This window comes from Balaenoptera musculus, chromosome 6, assembly GCF_009873245.2.
Source record: "Balaenoptera musculus isolate JJ_BM4_2016_0621 chromosome 6, mBalMus1.pri.v3, whole genome shotgun sequence".
In the NCBI taxonomy this organism is placed as follows: Eukaryota; Metazoa; Chordata; class Mammalia; order Artiodactyla; family Balaenopteridae; genus Balaenoptera; species Balaenoptera musculus.
In genome coordinates, this window is record NC_045790.1 from 11,163,364 (window position 1) to 11,182,368 (window position 19,005).

Below are 19,005 nucleotides of genomic sequence, written 5' to 3' on the forward strand. Positions count from 1 at the left end.
TTCTCCCTTCCTCCCAGCCCCTGGCACCCACTGTTCTACCTTCTGCCTCTGCGAATCTGACTACTGTAGGTACCTCATGTAATTGGAATTGTACAGCACTTGTCTTTTTGTGACTGTCTTATTTCACATAGCAGAATATTCTCAAGGCTCATTAATTGTAGCATATATCAAAGTTTCCTTCCTTCTTAAGGCTGAGTAATAGTCCATTGTATGTATATTCCACAATTTATTTATGCAGTCATCCAAAAGTAGACATTTGGGTTGCTTCTACATTTTGGCAACTGTGAATAATGCTGCTATGAACATGGGTGTGCAAATATCTGTTTTGAGTCCCTGCTTTCAGTTCGTCTGGGTTTATGCCCAGAAGTGGAATTGCTGGATCATGTGGTAATTCTATGTTTAGTTTTCTGAGGAACTTCCATACCATTTTCCACGGCAGCTGCACCATTTCATTACATTTCCACCAGCAATGCAGAAGGATTCCAATTTCTCCATGTCCTCGACAACACTTGTTATTTTCTGTTATTATTGTTTTGATAATAGTGATCCTAATGGGTGTAAAGTGATATCTCATGGTGATTTCATTTTCATTTCCCTAGTGATTAGTGATGTGGCGCATCTTTTCATGTGCTTACTGATCATTTGTATATCTTCTTTGGAGGAATGTGTATTCAAGGCCTTTGTCCATTTTTGATCAGTTGTTTGTTTTTGTGTTGTTGAGGAGTTCTTATATAGTCTGCGTATTAACCTATTATGAAACATATGATTAAAATATACATTTCTGGATGCCAGGAACCTGTCTTAAGGTTCTTTCTTTTTTAAACAAATTTATTTATTTAATTTTTGGCTGCACTGGGTCCTTGTTGCTGCATGCGGGCTTTCTTTTAGTTGCAGTGAGCGGGGCCTACTCTTTGTTGTGGTGCGTGGGCTTCTCATTGCGGTGGCTTCTCTTGTCGTGGAGCACGGGCTCTAGGCGCGCGGGCTTCAGTAATTGTGGCACTCGGGCTCAGTAGTTGTGGCTCATGGGCTCAGTTGCTCCAAGGCATGTGGGATCTTCCTGAACCAGGGCTCGAACCTGTGTCTCCTGCATTGGCAGGCAGATTCTTAACCACTGCGCCGCCAGGGAAGCCCTTTAAGGTCCTTTTAATTCCCCCAAAGCACTTGGCACCTTGTAGATGTTCAACAAAAGCTTGGTGAAAGAATAGCCACAAAGTGTGGTAGGTCAGAGGCAGCTTGAAACTAAGTTTGCAAAAGGAATAGGAAGAGCATTTTCCAGGCAAGTCCAAGACCCATTACCTCTGGAGGCAGCCGGGGAATCAGGGAGCCTCCTGCTCCCAAAGGATTACCTTGGAGATGAAGAGGAGGGAGCAGAGAGTGAATGAACTCTTGGCCTTTATTAAAAAGGAGGCAAGGAGAGTCCCACTCCCCAAACATCCGCTGGAATAGACACACTGCAGGTCGGGCTATGGGAGGTCAGATAGACAGGTGGACCCTCTGGAAGAGGGCAGTCCCAGGGCAGGGGGCACGCACCTGAGCATCTGAAAGACCCTCGAGAGTGAAAGAAAGCAGAGCACAGCACACACGACCTCTGTGCCCGAACACATGCCAGGGGGACCCCTCCCTGCAAGGGTGGGCGGGGGATCCCTGGAGCTCCAGACACCCAACCAGCGTGTGGAACCTGTGAAAGGCTGAATCCTGACCTCCTAGACACAGAACATTTGGGGGCTTCTCTGTCTTCTGGGAAATAGGATGTGGTGATTGCAGGCTTGGGCTAAGAGGATGCGGCTGAAGAGGTAAATGGGGATTTGGTGCTCTTCCTTACATGGGGTTCCTGTGAGGATGAGGGAAGTGGGAGCTGCCCAGATCCAGGCTCCTCACTCTGGGCCAGGGCAGCTGCGGGCACCGTGGCAGAGGGCCTGGGGGAAGAGGTCTGTTCCCCACCAGGCCAGAGGGACACGGAGCCTTCAACCTCATGCAAAGTGGGCCTGGGGGACGGGATGGGGTGGGCTCGACTTGTTTTCTGTTTGTACTTCAGTAGAACACCTTCTCCAGATACGCATTCAGGAACATCCCCGAGGGGTCCAGCTTTTCTCGGATGGCACAGAACTTCGGAAAGGCAGGATACATTTTCTCAAAGTCCTTCCGGGTGCAGTTGTGGGCCTGAGGAAGCAACCAGATACGACAGGCCTCGTTCCCCGGAAGCGGCATTTCAGCGGGGCTGCAAACAGGCACCCACATCTGGGTGCCTGCATGCGTGACGCTCCTATCCCCAGGCACACACAAGCTCATACACGCGTGCATTCATTCGCACGCACCTATAGTGTAGAGACCCAAAGAGGAGGGAGGGGTTTCTTGGAAAGTAAAGAAGGAAGGTGTTAAAATGTAGCATTAAACTTCCCGTTCCCTGTGCCACCCGGCAGTGTGTCAGTGGAGGGGCTCTGGCCCCAATTCAACTGCTAATTAGTAAGTAAGTCCCGTCACCTCTGACAGACCCCTAGTTTCCTGTCTGTTAAATGGACCCACTGCCTTATCCTGCTCGTAGGGTTTCTATGAGAATTAAATAAAATGAAAGGTGAGGAAGTTTTCTGAAAACTCTGAGAGAATTACAGTCACTGGGCTGTTGGAACATGAATGCAGAGGGAAGATGGGTCTGGTTAGGGTCGTGGAGGCCCTCCTTCCTGTCACTTGCTCAGCCCAAGTTTCCCCACATCTGAGCCTTGGGCGGGCAGGGCAATCGGGAAGAGAGGCGCCCTCTGGTGGAAGCACCGGCTCACAGCAGCTGCCCAGCTGACACCCCCCCATGAAGCATCCTACCTTGGCCCAGTGGGGCCTGCCTCCCACCTTCTTCATGATGGTCTCGTAGGCCAGCCAGTAGTCCAGCCGCGGCACGTCCTTGCCGTAGGGCCTGGCGAGGGGGCAGAAGGAGGTGAGGCCCTCTCCCTGCTTTGCATGGTCCCACCCACTGTTATCAGGCGCCTGGCCTGTGCTGGGCCCAGCGCTTGGCTCTGCCCTCAGGACATGGACAGCAGTGACCCAGCGCCTTGAGGGCTTCTGCTCAGAAGGATTTGGAAAAGGTTTACATCCTCTTGCATATTTTTTAATTGGCCAGTGAAAGTTGTCATGAGTTTAAATAATTTTAAAGATTTGTGTGTGTGTATGTGTATATATATATATATATATATATATACACACACATACACACATATATATGTATGCATATTTATATACTCATGCAGCTTGAAGATTTCAATTTTAAATCTAAGTATTTAAAAATGTAAATTAAAAAAATTTTAATGTAAAGATTACTTTAAGGATATATATATATACACACACAAATCTTAAAAATAAATATTTATATCAGAATCCCCTCATTGATGTATGGAAAACATGGCCATATAACCTAGCTGGTCAGTCCAGGGGAGTCAAATTTACTGATAGAAAAAATCGAAGTCAGAGCTTTAAAAAATTCAAATGTTATGATGCAGCCCCACGGCAACTTTCTCACTTCTGAATTTGCATGCACAGGTAAGGATAAAATAGACAGACAGACAGACAGGTGTGGATGAGCCTGGCTGCAAGTTTGTCCCTACATGAAATAAGCCGCCTCTCATTCAGTACGTGTTTCAGAAACTCTTTTCTGGCTTCGGGGACTCCCGCCAGGACAGCGCCTTCTTGAATTGTCCCTTGGGATCCCTTGAGTTTGGGGTTTTTTACATGCTGGAGAAATACAGCATAGTAAGATTCAGGCTGGGAGAGAGTATATTTGTCTTTTGCAAAGTCAGAGAAGGGCTATTATCAATGGGGGATGGGAAGGAAGGAAGACATGTCTTAAGCAGGAAGTTTTAGAAAAGAGGAGCTTCTTAAACCGTGCATGTCTGTAAGCCTCATACAAGAGATTACTGTGCAACTAATTAGGAAAAAGATAACGCAGTCATGAGCTTAAGGTATCAGCACAGGGCCTGGTGGAACCAGTTAAGATGGGCAAATGCATCCAGGCCTGATTCTCTTTTTGGCTGAACTGAAACCTGGCCTCAGAATCCTTCTCGACACAGAGTTCCAGGCTCTTGGAATCACTGACTAGGGCAGGCACATGAGATAGCACAGACTTGTCATTCCGTAATATCAGCTTCACAAGTAGTAGCTATGCATATTAACATTAACATTAATATTACATATTCATTAATATTAATGACTGCATTAACATAACATAGGCTAGAAAGGGTGGTTGTAGGAACTCGAAGGAGAGAAAGACGATTTTCTGCAGCCAGGATCAGGGAAGTCTCCCGGGAGAAGGTGGCATTTGAACTGGCCTTGAAAGCTGGGGAAGGAGAGGGGTCCCTTCGAAGCAGGGGGGCAGGGTGGGGGTAGGGAGTCCAGCCCCACCCCGCCCCCTCCGCGAGCTGGTCACCTGTACATGATGATGTTCATGTAGCAGCTGTCGCGCTGGAAGCAGGGGCTCAGCAGGATGTCGTCCCCCCGGGTGAAGCGCACCTCCACGGGGTAGTGGGCTACCACCTTGGGGTGTGCCTCCAGCATGGCCTTCAGCTCCAGCAGGGCCTCCTTGGTCTTCTCTCTGCACTCGGCCCAGGCGGATGGAACCCAGACCTCAGGAAGGGGCCTCCTGAGCTCCCATGAGGCTCTGCACGGTTTCCCAGCCTTGGGGGCCTCGGGGATCCCGGTCCCCAGGAGGCCCCTTCCTCATGGCTGCTCTCAAAGTCCTCCTCACAGAAGAGGAGACCTACCTACTGCTCCCAGCTCAGATCCCAGGGCCCCCGCCCAATCGGGGGCTCCCCTTGGGTCTCTGGCCACAGCTGTCCCATGCCCCGGCCTCCTCTTCTTCAGACAGAGTCAGGTCACTCTGATTCCAAGATTTCTACTTTTTCTAATAGTCCTGCCCCAAGAGTGTGGTGGCCTCAGCCCCTGAACATGGTAACAGAGGCACCCCTTAAGCCCTGGGCACCAACCCCCCACCCCCACCCTTTTCTTGGAGAGGGTCAAAGAGGGGCAATTCAGAGAGAAAGCTGCAGTGATCTGGGCTACAGACCTAGCCTCAGTCCTGTGGGGGCGTGTCCCTCGGGACTGAGATGCAGAATACCGGCCCCCAGCCTGCTCCATGGACTCTGCCGACTGAGGGACAACGCAGGGGACAGTCTTTCAGAAACACCAGATGCTGGCCAGGAAGCACTATGCTTCAAGCCCAAGCCTGCTGTTACCCGGCCTCATGGCTGGAGAGGAGCTGATGGGGAAGCGGAGGGGATCCCCTGGCTGGTTTCCCTGAGAGGCACAATGGTGCAAGGGCACCGGATGGGGATTCGGAGCCTCCAGTTTGCCCCCCGCTAATAACAGGTAGAACGGGGAGCCTGGTTGGCAGTGTACGTGCTAGGGCTGTGGGGAGGACCCAAGGGGATCTGTTTGTTGCTGACCCACCCGCAGGCTGGCCCACACAGCCCCTACCTGGGGATGGCCCAGTCCTGCACGTGTTGCTTGAAGCGGCACTCGTAGGTGAAGATCTTGTGGCTGCGGTTGCAGTTTTCCTTTTTCCCATTGAACAGGAGCCAGAAGAAAAAGCGGTTGATCCAGCCCACGAGGCCTGGCAGGAAGGTGCTGGGGGGGCAGGGCAGAGGGGCCTGTGATCATCGTATTATCCAGCAGTGAGTGAGTGCCGGCTGTTTGCTGGGCGCCGGGCTGAGTCCTTTACAAACCAGGACTTCATTCTCCACATACTCTGCCATGTACGCTTACCTACAGCCTGGAAATCCCTCCAGGGAACGTGAATATCGCCCTCCATCACTCTCTCCATGGCTGCCCCGTGATCCAGTTATGGATTTTATCTCACATTTTATCCCTCTCTTCCCCTTTAGTAACTAGGTTATTTTCAGGGTTTGGGTTTGGTGAAAAACCCAAACTGTGATTAAAAAAAAAAAACACGTAACATAAAATTTACCATCTTAACCATTGTTTAAGTGTATAGTTCAGTAGTGTTAAGTATATTCACATCGCTGTGTGGTGCACCTCCAGAATCTTGCAAAACTGAAGCTCTGTCCCCACTAAACAACAGCTCCCCATTGCGCCCTCCCTCCAGCCCCTGGCAACCCCCATTCTACTTCCTGTCTCGATGAATTTGACTGCTCTGGGTGCCTCATATAAGTGGAATCACACAATATTTGTCCTTTTATGTGTCTGGCTTATGTCACTTAGCATAATGTTTTCAAGATTCATCCACATTGTAGCCTGTGTCTGGATTTCCTCCCTTTTTAAGGCTGGATAGTATTCCAGTGTATGGACATACCCCATTTGGTTTATCCAGTCATCCATCGGATACTTGGGTTGCTTCCACTTTTTGGCTGTTGTAAATAATGCTGCTGTGAACACAAGTGTGCAAATATCTCTTTGAAATCGTGCTTTCAATTCTTTCTGATATATACTCAGAAGTGGAATTGCTGGGTCATATGGAAATTCTATTTTTAACTTTTTGAGAAACCTCCATACTGTTTTCCCTAGAGGTTGCACCATTTTACATTCCCACCAACAGTGCACAAGGGTCCAATTTCTCCACATCCTCGCCAAAACCTGTCATTTTCGGTGTAGTACCACCACATGCCACACCATAACAAACGTCTTTGTACTTATATCCTTACCAGATTGTTGGGGCAAAGGGCAGGCAGAGTTTTAATTTCAGCAGGTTGCTGCCAGTTTAATTTACATAAGGACTGTAGTAGTTCACCCTCCTTCCACACCTGGCCATCCTGGGAGGACTTGATTGTTGTAAGTGGCCAGTGGGGGCCAGTGGCCTAGCATGGGGGCTGGGCTTATGGATTCTTGTGTTTGGAAATGAGCTGCCCAAGGAATTGCAGAGGGGAGGCTCTGCGCTTCTTGGGCCACGAAGGAGCTGTCACCTGGCTTTCTGCTCTGGGAAACTCATTCACCAAGTCACATTCTTCCAAATGTATACTTACACACACAGATTAAAGTTCATTTTTTTTGTCTTTATAAAAGAAATAAATTTTCACTGTAGATGTGTTGGGAAGCCAAGAAAGCAAAATCATCCTTCTCCTTGCTTCTCCTTCTCCTGCAGGGGTTGGGAGGGTGAAGGGTACACGCTGCAGGGGTGGGGTCGGGGGGTGAGGAAGGGTAAAAGCTGCAGGGGTTGGAAGGGGAGGAAGGGTACATGCTGCAGGAGTTGGAAGGGGAAGAGAACGCTGTCTCTCTCAAGGCAGATGCTCTCTGGTGTCCCAGGCCAGCATGGCCGCGGGGCGGCTCCCACCGGCCCCAGGGCACAGGGCTGTTCTCAGCACAGGAGCTGAGCTTGGCCCTGGTCCTGGTTGACCCTCCAGGGATCTGTTCCCGAGAGAGCCTGTCTCTCTGTCCTGGTCAGCCAGGGCCAACACCATCACCCCTACGGTTGACCGCTACTGAACACCTCAAGGACAGGGACCGAGCTTTTCATTAGCATTCCCTACACAAATACTCTGAGCCTCCTCTAGGTGCCAGGCGTTGTTTGGGGCTCTGAGGATTGACAGTGACGGGACAGACGGCATCCCTGCCCTCATGGGGCTACAGTGCGTCTGATCGCAAAGCAGCCATTAAGTCACCAGGTACCCAATCCATTATGTTAGTTTTCATTCCCGCATCCTGGGGCACGTAGTTCAGCGAGAGGCCCAGAGCTGCAGGGATGAGGCTGGGTGGATGCAGTTTCCAGAAGACACGAAAAGGGGGGCCACATGGGCTGGGCTCAGAGGTCATGGAGCTCCCTCGGAGCGTCCGCCCTGGCTGGGATGTGCCAACTGTGATTTAGAGCCCAATTTATTTGGATGCTCCCTGGGCCCGGACTCCACAGACACAAGCACATAAAGCTGCCAGGCTGCTGTGATGGAAGGGGAGAGAAGCTGGCTGGGCATTTTCCACTCTCACCCCCGATCCGTCATCTGATGGAGCGATGGCCTCTAGGCTGGGCTCACCGTCTTTAAAAAGACACCAAAGTCCTCAAGATAAAAGACTAGATGCTACATTTGATAAAATTAAATACATCTACACATCATAAAACACCATGAAAGTGAAAGATAAGACATCAACAGGGAGAAGGTGATGCAACACACATAACCAGCAAAGGACTGGTGCTCAAAATACATGTAAATAAAGCTGTACAAAACACTAAGAAAAAAACAACCCAATTTTTTAAAAGAACAAAATACCTACATGGGCATCTCACAGAAGAGAAATCTGAAGGATCAATAAACTGAAAAGCTGGGCAACCTTACTAATAATCAGGGAAATAAGATTTAAAAACCATAATAAGATACCATTTAACACATAGCACACAAAAATTTAAAAGCCTGACAGGTCCAATTTTGTCCAGCTTATGGAGGACAGAGAATCTTACAGTGCTTGGCAGTTAACCTGGTATTACTACCTAGGAGAACAACTTGATCTTATAATACTAAAGATGCTTATACTTGGTGACCCAGGAATTCAACTCATGATTATATACTCAAGACATCAGAAGCAATTTTCCAGAATGCTCACAGGAACATTGTTTGTAATGGACAAAAAAATTCCTGGAAACAACCCAAATATCCATCAACAAGAGCATGGACACAAAAATTCCTGGAAACAACCTAAATATCCATCAACAAGAGCATGGATAAATACATTGTGGTAAATGCATACAGTGAAAAATGAGTAATTACAGTTATTCATATCAACATGGAAAAATATCACTATCAAAGCTGAATTACCAATTTTTTATTTCAGGATTCAGAAAACTATAGTATCAATAAAAGCAAGAGAATGATAAGCATAAAGTTTGGGGTGGTGGTTTACCTTTTGGGGGAGATACTGTGATCTGGGAGTTCCACCAAGAGAACTCCAATTTTACTAGTGTTGTCTCACTTCTTAATATGGTAGCAACAACAAGATGTGAGTGCTTACTATATTATTCTTTATATTTTAAATTTGTGCTGCCTATATTATTTACATGTATGAAACATTTCAAAAATCTTTATCTGATGCCATTCCATGTCTTGGCTGGATACAGAGTCAGCACTCAAGGCCCCATAAAACCTTCCCCATCACTCATAGTTACATGTTTCGTGGCAGACATGGGGCCTGAGCCTGAGCACAGACTTCAGGCTGGGAAGGAGGTAAGAAACAGGACAATACGAAGCTTCACATCACCTGTGAACCAGGGAATGAGACTTGGGCACTGGTATTTTTTAAAAAGTCCCCCAGGGTTGAAAACCCCTGCTCTGGACCCAGGAGACAGACACAGTTTGCACAACTAGGTAGGATGTTGTTCTTCTGATGGACCACATCTGCAACAGTGTATGGCAGGTGCTGGGAAAAGAGACACTTGCATTCCTACCTGATCCAGAGCAGGAACTCCAGTAAATAGAATCCAACAGCATAGTCCCAAAACCAGTTGGCTGAAGAGGAGGGAGGCTGGGAAGCAGAATTTGTGGTCAGTTTGGCGCCAGAGCTGAGTATCTCCTTAGAGGGAGATGTGTCCCAGGAGAGACTGTGTGTGTGTCATGGGGGAAGGGTGACCCACCTGCCAGGACGATTGAAAGCCTCACTTCTTACTGCTGATTCCCATGCCCTATCCCCTCTGTTTCGTGATTTTTTATATGTTCATGTATTCATGTATTTTGCACAAGACAAAAATGTGCATCTGCCCCTCCTCTTCAGAGCCCATGAGCCGGTGTCCAGCAATCATCCTTTATGAACCCTACGCCAGCCCCTTACACACAGTAGGTGTCCTGGCTTTTGCCTGACTTGTTCAATCAACATCATCCTAAGTGATGGTTTTGTTTTCTTCTGCTGAGAAGCAGCCTGTTTGCTAAGGTCACGGTGGGGAGACAAAACCAAGGGTTTCTTCACCTGTACGGTTGTAGGTGGGAAAGATGGGGGTGCTGGAGGGAAGGTGGGATGTATTAGCTGGCTTCTGAGGTCTAGCCCAGCTTCCTAGGACTCAGCCTATCCTGTCCTGCCCACACCTCTGTCCCCTGTTCCCCTGCCCCACACCTAGATTGTCCCTTGACCTCACCCCTATGCATCCTTCCCCGCAGACACACGGACCCTTACTGGGTCCACCTTCCTCCTTCCTTCCACCCTCTGGCCTTTCATGCTTCTCTCCTCAGGCTCAGTGGTGCTCACCCTTGCTTTTCCTCTCACCTCTCACAGCTCATCAGCACGATAACAGGTGTCAGGCGCCCTGGGAGCTGGGGGTGGGGGGGGGGGGGCCGTGTGGGAATGGTGGGCTGTGCGTGAGGAGGGGAAGATGCCCCGGCTACCTTGTTGGTGTGGTCCTGGTAGATGGCGCTGACATTCTCGCTGTGTGGGAACCAGAGGAAGCGGAAGTATTCGGATTTTTTCAGGTGGCTGTCCAGGTTGTCAAGAACCTGTTCGAGGCAGGAGGAAGGAGCAGAGATTGTATTGGTCACAGGATGATGGTTGGGATGCTGGAAGTCAGAGCCCACCATCAAAAGAAAATACCTGAAATTGTCCTAACATTGCCAAATAGCACAGAATGTGTCTTATAAGATGCTGGACATTAAAATGGTCCACTTACAGGTTGACTTCCTTTAGTAACTTAGAGGACAAAAATGACTTCTCATGTGTTCTGGCTTGAATAATTACTATCTATGTAAGTTTGGGCAAGTGCCTCAGTTTCCTTATCTGTAAAGTGGGATTAATAACAGTACCTATGTCAGGCTTGTGATGAAGATTAAATGCACTAATGCTTAGAAAGTGCTTAAGGTGGTGTCACAAGCTTGGTGAGCCCTGTACAGGTGCAGGGTGCTGCTGCTACTATTACTCTTACATTGTCCTTGTCATCACCTCTTATCCCCACAAGGCCTGACATGTCGAGGGCCCTCAGTAAAATGGACAGGAGAGCCTTGCTCGAATATGGCTTATCATCTGCACACGTGGAAATAACATCGCACAGCAAATCATGTCTCCTTGACATCCATCAAGCTGATAGAGGGCAAGTTCTGAGCCAAAGCAGAGACAGATTTGGGGTTTGATAGGCAGCCGGGAGGTAGGGGAGGAGCACCGGTCTTGGAGTAAGTTCTGGATTCAAGTCCTGGCTCTGCAGCTGCACGACCTTGCAGGAACCACGTCCTCTGAGCCTTGGTTTTCCCACCAGTAACATGTGGGCACTTGTGCAGATGAAATGAGATAACCTACGCTGAAGCTTCCAAGTTGAGTGCCTGCCACGTGGCATGTGCCCAGTGGAGAGTCGTGTCTCTGAATGTGAGCAATGCTGGCACACATTTAGGGCCCCGGCCCTACTCCCCAGCCCCCGAGTTCTCAGCTGTGAGTCTCAAGAAGCCCTCTGAGGCCTCTGGGCAGCGTGTCTTCATCTGTAGAACCAAGACATTAATAGTTTTCCTTCCTTCCTTCCTTCCTTCCTTCCTTCCTTCCTTCCTTCCTTCCTTCCTTCCTTCCTTCCTTCCTTCTAGGACTGTTGTGAGGACCAAGGGAGTTGATGGATGTGAAAGCAGTTTATAAGCTGTTAAACACAACTTGTGATTTCCACATCTGACCAGGAAGGGAAGTGAAGCCAAGATGAAGCACTGAGGTGAGCCCACCTAGAACTTCAGTTTGGAGCATCTGGGAGCAGTGGGGGAACTTTAGAATCCTGGATCCTTGTCATCACTTCAGGGAGGACACTTAACTTGTTAACCGATGCTTGATGGGGCCTGGGGGATACAGGAATGGGTTGCCTTCCAGTGACCTGGCTGCCATGCTAAACCTGGCCCATGCCAGGCCCAGGCTGTCGGTCACCCTATTGCATCTCCGCACGTGTCTCTCCAGTCCTCCCTATAATCCGCTCCTGCTGCCAAGGAAGGTGGCTGACTTAGCTGCCTTCTTTGCTCTCACCGGCCCTCTTGCACTAGCCTCATAATTTGCTCCATTTTTCATCTCTCCAGACAACGTCACAGGGAAGCACCCCAAGACACAGCTCAAAAATCCCCAGCAGCGCTCCATTTCCTACGGAATCGAGCCCAAACAGTTCAGCGCTAAGAAGCCTCCTACAGACACTGTCCGGTACCTTCACCACTGGCCACGAGTGACAATGGAGCACCTGGAAAGTGTGGGATCTGAACTGAGATGTATTGTAATTTTAAAGCTCAATGTAAACCCCCCCCCCCCACCGCCCCAAAGCTCTCTCCTTCCAGTCTAAGCAGTTTCTATTTATATCACATCCATCCCAGAAGTATATTACAGGTATTGAAGCATACATCTGTCTCTGAAATTCATCAAGCGTCTCCTATAGGTCAGTGACTATTTCATTCATATTTAGTTTCTCCCCGAGGGCAGAGATCAGCAAATTTTTTTTCTGTAAAGGGCCAGATAGTAAATATTTTAGGCTTTACCGTCTCTGTTGCAACTACACAACTCTACCATGGTAGCGTGAAAGCAGACACAGAGGATACATTAACAAGGAGCGTGGCTGTGTGCCAATAAAACTTTATTTACAAAAGCAGGCAGTAAGCCAGCTCTTCCCTGTGGGCCGTAGTTTCCCAACCCCTTGCCCTAGAGCTGCTGGCATAGCTCCTTGGACACAGTAAATGCGGGAGGGCCCTGATTCCTTATTTGAAGAGGAGGGCCTTTTCTGCTGGGCTATAGACCTGGGAAAAGTTCAGGAAGAAACTCCAGAACCCTGTTACTATCACTTCCCTCCTGACTGGGTGGTGGACCCATGACCCATCACCTCCGGGCAGAGCTGATTTTCTCCTGGGAGAGCAGGGAACACAGCCTGGGGCTTGGATGGAGGATGGGGCTAGGACACGAGAGAGCAGAAAATCCCCCATTTCCTCGTGTCCCAGCATCCAAGGCCATCCTATATCGCCCAGAATCTTAGCAGTAAATGTAATGGCGCCCCTTTCTCAGCTCTGGTGACTGAGAGATGCGTGCCCAGATTTCCACCCCGAATGGAGTGATGAGAGCCACTCTCACATCACATTTTGTGCCTCTCTCCTGACATCTGTCATTTCTTTTCCTCCCTGAATTAGAGGGACAAGGCATATCCTTTTCCCCGACACTAAACTCTAAGCTCCTGGAGGCATGCCCCACGTACGCTCCAGCTCTGTACCCTCTGTGGTCCCTAACTTAGCACGGAGTGTTGGCTGAAGGATGGAGCCGCCCCAAGCCCCATCCCATTGTGAGCTTAACTCTCTCCCTTCAGGGCCTACAAACAATCCCATCTGGAGGAGGAGGGTCCCTAGGATCATGGATTTCCTCCGTCTGACTTGTGGTTCCTGGGAGCACCATCAAAGGGGTTTGGGCCCCAGAGGAGTGTCTTCCTTCGCATGTTATTGGCATGAAGGGTTCTAGAGGATTCATTCCCCCAAAATTAGTGCCACTACTGAATTGGTTCTTGGGACGTGGTTACCAGGCTCAAGAGCAGAAGCTGAGAGCTCCATGTCCCATGGCTGGGGGCTACCCAGTCACCAGCGAACGAGCACCCAAGATAGTGGCAGGCATTGGGACACTGCTGACAAGGCCGGTGTGTCCCTGGGACCGAACCTGCTTCCCAGAGCGTAGCGGGAGCGGGTGATGCAGGCAGCCAGCTGTACTCCTCACATCTCATTATGGTTTGCATGGCATAAAGGGCAAAAGGTTGACAGCAATTTCCAGAATCCTCATGTCTTCTCACTGGCTGTGATTTCGTACCAATCAGACTGCAAAGAGTCAGAAATGCTGAGACTGTCATAAAAAGCCATGAAACCTGCCCTTTTCTTGGCCTCACTGCCCAGAAGCCCTGATTCCGAACTCCCCCTTCCCCTCATATGGCTTTGAGCAACCTTCAGAAACCGTGTTGAGATGTAGTTAAGAACATCAGTCATGGGAAGCACGGAATTGCATCTGAGATGGACCACACACAGCATGGGAGGGAGGAGATGTGGAAAATCCCAGAAAGGGATGGATTTTCAATAAATTCTTGACCAACTGACCTTGAGTTACCTGGTGTTGTGGTCTGTATTTTGTGGACCATGGGGAGGTAAAAAGACCTCAGATAACATCCCTGCTCTCCAGAAACTGACCACCGAGCAGGAAGGAGGAGGGAAAAAAAATGTTAAGAGGCTCATGAGCAAATTAGGGCAACCAGCATGTGTGGTCTGGAAAGTGCAGTGTAGATTCAGAGTCTAGAATCTACCTACAGAGCAGGTACCAGTAGGTAGTATTCTCTTCGAATAAAGCCAGAGAGAGGATGGACTGAGGGTCCCTCTCTCGGAGGCTATAAAGGGCCGAGGACTCAAGTGCTGTGTGTCCTTGAGTCCTGACAGCAGCCCCGTGGGGGCAGTGGTGCTCTTATCCCCACTGTATCGGTGAGGAATCCAAGCCGGGGCTGGGGGAGGGAGGAATTGTGCAAAGTCACAGCGGGTCAGTGGAGAGGGCGGTTTGACTCAGAGAGGTGTCACAGGCTCTACACTGCACCCTCGTGGTGGCTTTCCTGGGACTCTTCCAGAATTCAGGCTGGAAGTCCCAAGATAGCTACACGTGCTGGATGGGAGGAAGGGAATAGGAAAGGAAAGGAAAGACATACAAGGGAAGGAAAAATGGCCGAGAAGCTGACTCTTCAAACCCGACTTTACATGCAGGAAGCCATCGTCATAGTCCTTTGTCCTGGCTTCTGTCCTCTCCTCCAATGCCCTCCTGTGGCTCACGACCAGCCCACCTGGAGGGCTTGGCCATCAGGGAGCCCACCCTCGTCTAGAGGGGACATGAGGCTGGGGGGCTGTGTGCATCTCGGAGCAGCTGCTACTTAGAGGCAAACGCTCGGGGCAGCATGGTCTGCAGCCCCAGGGGAGGTGGGACAGCTTCCTAGACACCTGAATGGCAAGAAACTGGGAGCCGATATCAACGTATGAACCCAGGAAGGTTTACTGTCTTCCTATCGGTTCTCAGGATCCTGCGTGCTCCTGGAAGTGAGGTCCCATTATTTTCCCTTTTGGATTAGAAGGAAAACCTCCAGGCAACTCAAGAGTGAGGAGAATCTGCTCTAGTGATGGTTTTCTGATTGGTCCTCTTTCCTTCCTCTATGGGCTGTTTCCTCCTAGGGAAGCAGCTTGGGTCTCGGGTCCCACCTCCATCTTACTCTTCTTCCCAAGCATTCCCAGCCCCTTGAAGGGGCCCCTTAAAGGCTGCTCTGAGTGGAGAGAGGGCAAAAGTGAATTGAATGTGGGGCGATTGACTGTACATACTGCTGGGAGTAAATGCCAGGGTTGTAAATGCCACCCACCCTCTGCGCAGTCCTTATCTGTGGCCGGCGACTGGGGGCAGGGAAGGCTGTCCGTGGGTGTCATGGATGCTGATGACGGGCCCGACAGAGACCTAAGCTGGGTGTATGACGCGGGGTGGAATAGCATCAGGAGCCGCTAGTGGGGAGGGAGAGAATCCACGGAGGACCTGCTGACTCATGGAAGAGGGGGAGAAGCAGGATCTAGCCCCTTGAGGCCTTGCAGGATGCGCTGGGGTCACAGGGGAAGGACGGGGGCCTTCCCACCAGGGTTCATGCCCCTCCTTGGGGATAAGGGCCGAGAACGTCACCAGACGCTCCAGGGGAAAGAAAGAATAACGTAAGAGAGGACCCTCCGTCTCCAGGGTTGGGCGATGAGGTGCGGGCACAGTTTTGTATCGAAGTGTTGCACTGGTTTACAGAACGTCCGCACTGAAAAGGACCTCAGGGTTCACCTAATCGGACCCCACTTTTAAAAGACAAAGAAACCGGGGCTCCAGAAGTTTGAAGGACTTGGTCAAGGTCACACAGAGTGAGCTGCACAGTCAGGCTTGGGGCCCTGCCTGCTTCCCCAGAGCCCTTACAATATACTTGTTGAGTGTTACTGCTGTGTAATTGTGTGTGTGCGCGTGTGTGTGTGCGTGTGCGCCCGGGGGCCAGTCCTACTTGCAAAAAAGAAGCAATCTCTTTATCTCTGGGTCAAAGTATTCAGCTTCGAAATGAACAAGTTCTGACCTAAGTGAGAGGCAGGAAAATGGATTCAACAACTCAGCACGTTACTGCCCCTTTCTGGTTGAAGGTGGTCTCTGCCCAGCTCCCTTCTTTGCCTGAGATGCCTACCCACCCTTTAACCTGTCCATTGCTCCACTGAGACCATTCTCACCGAGGTGAGCGACGGCCTCGGGATGACCAGACCCTCGTGTCGATCCCTGATTCCCCACAGCGTTGGACCCTTGGCTGCTCTGTCCTGGGCACTAAGCAGTAAGGCTCCCTTCTCTCCTCACCCAGACCCTCTCTCCGTGGGTGACCTCATCCTCTGCCATGGTCAATCGCCCAGGGGGCTGTTGATCTCTGCTTTGGGCTGAAATGCATCTACCCCAAATTCATATATTGAAGCCCTCATCCTCAGAATGTGGCTATATTTGAAGCTAGGGCCTGCTTGGAGTGAACAAGAGGCCTAGATCTGCCCCTTAACGCCGGTCTGGGGAGGCAGACTGGAGGTGGCCCCAGAGAGCTCAGAGTCTGGGGTGCTTCCAGGCAGTCGTATGGACCAGCCCCGCCCTCATGGGGCTCCCCGGCTTAGCCATGCACTGTCACTGCCAAACAACTCCTTACTGGGCCAAAGCATCAGGCAGCTCATTTGCCAAGACTGGTCCGTGCAGGCTCAGCATTGGTACCCTAGGGATCAGTGCTGCGTCCCCTACGGCATCCCCGGAATCACTGTCTCAGCCACCAACTGGGATTAAAGTTTCTGGGGTTAAAGTTTCACCAACCACCATGCCTCTGAGTAAAGGGCCTTCCGGATCTAAATCCTTTGCCTTGAGGTTTTAATGCATTAGAAATTCCAATGGTAGGGATTTTTAGACCAGATTCTAGGTAACAATATTTTCCATTTGTCACTGACTAGGTACCATGGGGAACATGTTTTAATACTGAACTAGACACTTTGCAGGTGTTATCTGATTTAATCCTCAGATTCAATACTTTAAGGTAGACATGATTTACTTTGCTTTTAGATGAGGAAACTGAGGCTCAGCAAGGTTAAATGGCTGGCTCAAGGTCACAGCTTGGAAGTGGTACTGCCAGCATTCAAGGCCAGATCACTTTGATCCCCAATCCCACCATAACCATGTGGGGCCAGTAGTGCTTGCATCACTGCCGACTCCATCTGCACAGAGGGTCTACCTGTATTGAATGGTGAGGTGATTATGGAGGAACTCAAAGGCCAAGGAACTTGGAACCATAGATTTGAGTCCTGTAGCTTAGTGATTACCAGGGAGAGATCCATGCTTGCCAGGCATTTCAGGCCTATTCCATGCTACCCATCCATCCACCCAGTCATCCATCTCATTCATCCATCCATCCATCATCCATCCATCCATCCATAATCCATTCATCCATCCATTCATTCATGTATCCATCCATCCATCATCCATCCATGTATCCATTTATCCATCCATCCATCCATCCATCCATAATCCATTCATCCATCCATTCATTCATGTATCCATCCAATCATCCATCCATGTATCCATTTATCCATCCATCCATCCATCCATCCATAATCCATTCATCCATCCATTCATTCATGTATCCATCCAATCATCCATCCATGTATCCATTTATCCATCCATCCATCCATCCATCCATAATCCATTCATCCATCCATTCATTCATGTATCCATCCATGTATCCATTCATCCATCCATCCATCATCCATCCATGTATCCATTCATCCATCCATCCATCATCCATCCATGTATCCATTTATCCATCCATCCATCCATCCAGCTAACCAACATGGGTTTTCATTCATTCAAAAAAACACTGCTATCAATCAGAAGCTATGCTTTCTGCCCCCCATCATCCAGTTCCTCTGAGCTCCCCTGACCTGCTCACAAAGGGATACTGCTACAGTAACCTAGGGCCAGCGAAGGTCTGGTGAGGTCAGCCCACTGTCCCATTCAGGGGGCCTACAGAGCCGCGGGGGCTCTCAGTGGAACATGACTTATTAATGCCCTCCATTTATTTTCTGATGAAGGAGAGACAGTACCTCTGTCAAGGTCGAGGGGAAGGAAGTCTCCTGCAAGTAGAACTGGGGCACGCACTGCAGGGTGATGGTGAGGAGGACCCCGAGGCAGCCCAGGTGCACCCGCGCCGCCTGGAACACCTCCGCGTTGCTGGACTCAGAGCACTCGAGAATGGTCCCGTCGGCCGTCAGGAGGGTCAGCGCCACCACCTGGCAGTGGGAGACGAGCCACGTTTCAGAACCCCTAGACTTTGCGTGAAGCCCTCACTTCCTTGTTTGTCCTTGGAAGTGAGGCCAGGTATCTCTATTCCCAGAAGACCACCATCATCTGGTCACAGGGAACTTTCCCAGCTGGGTCTCCAGTCGCAGCCTGAGGGAGCCTCAGTCTTGGGGGAGGGAGGAAGGGGAAATGGGGAGAAGGAGGCTGTGTCTGGGTGGCATCAGCCCTCAGCAGGGAAGGGGCCCATATACCACATGTGGTTCCGTGGGACCCCGGTGGCTTGTCCTCCCACCGCTGCCTTGATCATTCTGTGGACTTCACACTCAGGATGCAGCGAGCTTGTCCTCTGCCCGGAAGAAGTCTAAGACGACACAGGCTCCAAAGAGCCCCGAGGCCCTGGGTGGAAGTGGCTTGTGAAGGCAAAGGGAGGATGTGTGTGCATCTGGGGGAGAGCTGGCCCTCTGTCCCAACACGCAGCCCGGGGACCAGGGTCCCCTGCAGGCTCTCTCTGCCTGTCGCCCCCCTGGGCACCAACTCAAGTCCATCTTCTCATTCGGGGACCTCTCACTTGCCTCAGGAACTAGATTCCCCTACGTGGCCACACACAATTGGAAACCTCTGGTCTCTGCCTTTAGAGTGGGCTGCCCAGTTGAAGACAGGTGGTTAACGTCAGTATCCTTGCCCTTGGCCCCCATTTCCAGAGGACTCCTCTTTCATTGCCTGTGGAAGTACTTTTCTGCTACCTGCTCATTTGGATGGAAATTGCTTTCGACGTGTGCAGCTGGTGGC

General features: G+C 50.2%; 1 protein-coding gene across 1 annotated transcript in view; it reads right to left on the reverse strand.

Annotated features, from left to right (window-relative positions):
* Window positions 1-1,375: 1,375 nt before the first annotated feature.
* The window catches only part of LOC118896333 (L-gulonolactone oxidase), a 29,125-nt gene continuing 11,495 nt past the window's right edge, over window positions 1,376-19,005 (reverse strand). The window contains exons 6-12 of the mRNA XM_036854126.1: window positions 18,021-18,206; window positions 10,290-10,397; window positions 9,362-9,438; window positions 5,455-5,604; window positions 4,409-4,573; window positions 2,815-2,905; window positions 1,376-2,160 (exon numbers count right to left, since the gene is read on the reverse strand). Of these exons, the coding sequence (XP_036710021.1) occupies window positions 2,032-2,160; window positions 2,815-2,905; window positions 4,409-4,573; window positions 5,455-5,604; window positions 9,362-9,438; window positions 10,290-10,397; window positions 18,021-18,206 (906 nt within the window). The 3' untranslated portion in view covers window positions 1,376-2,031. The remainder of the gene's footprint in view (window positions 2,161-2,814; window positions 2,906-4,408; window positions 4,574-5,454; window positions 5,605-9,361; window positions 9,439-10,289; window positions 10,398-18,020; window positions 18,207-19,005) is intronic.